The sequence below is a fragment of the Pteropus vampyrus genome, unplaced genomic scaffold (assembly GCF_000151845.1).
Source record: "Pteropus vampyrus isolate Shadow unplaced genomic scaffold, Pvam_2.0 Scaffold178, whole genome shotgun sequence".
NCBI lineage: Eukaryota > Metazoa > Chordata > Mammalia > Chiroptera > Pteropodidae > Pteropus > Pteropus vampyrus.
In genome coordinates, this window is record NW_011888959.1 from 249945 (window position 1) to 252452 (window position 2508).

The 2508-nt window shown below is 39.8% G+C and overlaps 1 protein-coding gene across 3 annotated transcripts in view; it reads right to left on the reverse strand.

Moving 5' to 3' along the window:
- Positions 1-2508, reverse strand: part of RCOR1 (REST corepressor 1) — a 105721-nt gene that overhangs the window by 41025 nt on the left and 62188 nt on the right. For 2 of the 3 annotated variants that reach the window (XM_023537104.1, XM_023537102.1), the window contains exon 2: positions 650-733. The exons of the other annotated variant lie outside the window; for it this stretch is intronic. In XM_023537104.1, coding sequence (XP_023392872.1) covers positions 650-733 — 84 coding nt within the window. The remainder of the gene's footprint in view (positions 1-649; positions 734-2508) is intronic. 3 annotated transcript variants of the gene reach the window in all.

A 2508-nucleotide genomic window follows, 5' to 3' on the forward strand; every position in this document is an offset into this window, starting at 1 on the left:
AACTTTGAAAGTGGCAAAGACTGTGGTATTATATCGGATAAAAGATTATTCACACATGGTGCCATTTAAGCAGAAGGGACAGAAAAGCTGACAAAAAGCAAACTCTGAAAATACATTATTACTAATAGCTATGAGACTCCTACCACCACACCCCTACGAAAAAATTCAAGATAGCTCAGAATAGTCATCCTAATAAAATTTTAAACACATGAAATCGCCAATTCCAAAGTTTTACTTTTAGCTAGGCTGAAGTCTTGTATTATAACACCTGCTGCAATAACACATATTTGCCCTTTGTAATCCTTCAAATTAGAAGTCTGTTCAACTCTTCATCTTTATAAATCTATAAATTCCCAGCTGAGGGAGTTAGTTATACACTGTGTTATAATTTTCTTTCCACTCTGAGCCTTTCTTCCTAGTTACTTCACTATTAGCTTGTACAGCATTTTGAAAAAAGTAGATTAGGACACCATAGGTTAGTAATCTTTAAATCACGATAGGCCACAGTAAAGAAATACATACTCTGAAACTTTTGAAATTATTCATTTAAAAAATATAAGAAAAATAATATATGTACAGACTTTGAAAATCTTATTTAAAATTTTGCATTCCGTAAGAGGGTGGAAAACAAAGGTGTTCTAAAACTTACGTTTTGCTTCTGATAGATTCTGATTAGGTGACCAGACCAGCATGCCGAGATTGTCTCGTTCTTGACTGCGTCTTGCTAATTTGGCTTGGTGGAAATAAAAAAGGAAATTCTTATTATAATTTAACAGACATAAGAAGCGACGATTACCAGCACCCCTGTGGTCCTTTCACCTCAGAACACGGTGACATCCCCCACCCCCTGCTGAAATCTGCCCATCGGATCCCGCACAGTCACCGCCACAGGGTGAGGGGGGTGGAGGAGGCTCTGAAGTTTACCAAACAGTCCTACTTCTAAGTCTTCTCCTTCTTTACTACTACTATTTAACAAACAGGTATGTATGCTGCAGGTGTAATTATTGTTCTCGTCTGTGCGGTCGCTCGGCTAGGAGGAGGCAGCCAGGGCTGAACTCAGACAGAACGGCTCCGGTGCCCAAGTGTTTACGCATATACACTATGATGCTCTGCTTTCGGACAAGGGACAGCGAAAAGGGAAGCCACGGCAGCGAGCTGCTCAAAGATTCTGTTAAAATATAAATCCTTCGTGTGTACTTTGAATACCCTTACCCTTCTCTGCCAGAGGAACTTTTTAGTGACGTAACAGGAATCCAAAGATTCTTTTGACTTTATTAAAGAATAACCACTAAAAAGATTTAACCTGAAAGGAAGCTTCTGAAGTGCATTCAAATTCTTAAAAATCTACAATACGAAATGGTAGGCCGAAAGGTTTGCAAGCGCAAACCTCATAAAAGAGAAGGAAATCTTGCCATTTGCAACAACATGGATGGACCTAGAGGGTATAACGCCAAGTGAAATAAGTCAGACAAATACCGTAGGATTTCACTTACATGTGGAATCTAAATAACAAAACAGAAATAAACTCATGGTGACAAAAGAACATTTTGATGGTTGCCAGTGGGAGGAGGTCTGGGGGGCTGGGTGAAAAAAGTAAAGGAACTGAGAAGTACAAATTGGTAGTTACCAAATAACCATGGGATGTGACATACAGCACAAGGAATACAGTTAACAGTATTGTAATAACTACGTAGAGTGCCAGGTGGGTCCTGAGCTTATCAGAGGGAGCCATTCATAAGGTATATAAATGTCTAACCACTATGCTGTACACCTGAAACTAATGTTATACTGAATGTCAACTGTAATTGAAAAAAAATTTTTAAACCTTAAAAAATAAACCCAGACCTACCTGGAAGGAGGATTACAAGGAAACGGAAGTTATCAACTCCCATCAAAAGGAAGAAGAAACGGTATTCACACCACTAATGGGAATGTACATTTACAACTACTTTAGAAAGTTGGCAAGGTGAGGTAAAGGCGAAGTGTGGATACCCTACAACCCAGCGATCCATTTCTAAGTGTAAGATATATATACAACGGCAATGGTTTCCCAACACAGGCCAGACCTACTGAAATTAATTTACTGGGTTCTAACCAACATTAAAAAAAAAAAAGAATTTTAAAAACACAAGTACATTGTTTAATTAAATATGTGTATGAACTACTGGTGGAGATTTTTACGTCTGATGCTACTTGGTTTTATGTGTCAACTTGGCTAGTTTACAGTAACCAGCCGTTGACTCAAACACTAATCTAGGTGTTGCTGTGAAGTACTTCGTAGTTGTGGCTGGCACCTACAGTCAGCTGTAGTCAGTCAGTCTACGACATGGAGGGACGCGTCTAATCACCTGAAGGCTGTAAGAGCAAAACTTGCAGTTTCCCAGAAGAAACTGTGCCTCAGGACAGAAGGCCACAGTCACACAAGCCAGTCCCTTCCGAATGTCTGAACACGCGCACACGCACCCCCGTTGGTTCCGCTTCTCTGGAGAACCCTGACTCACATGGATT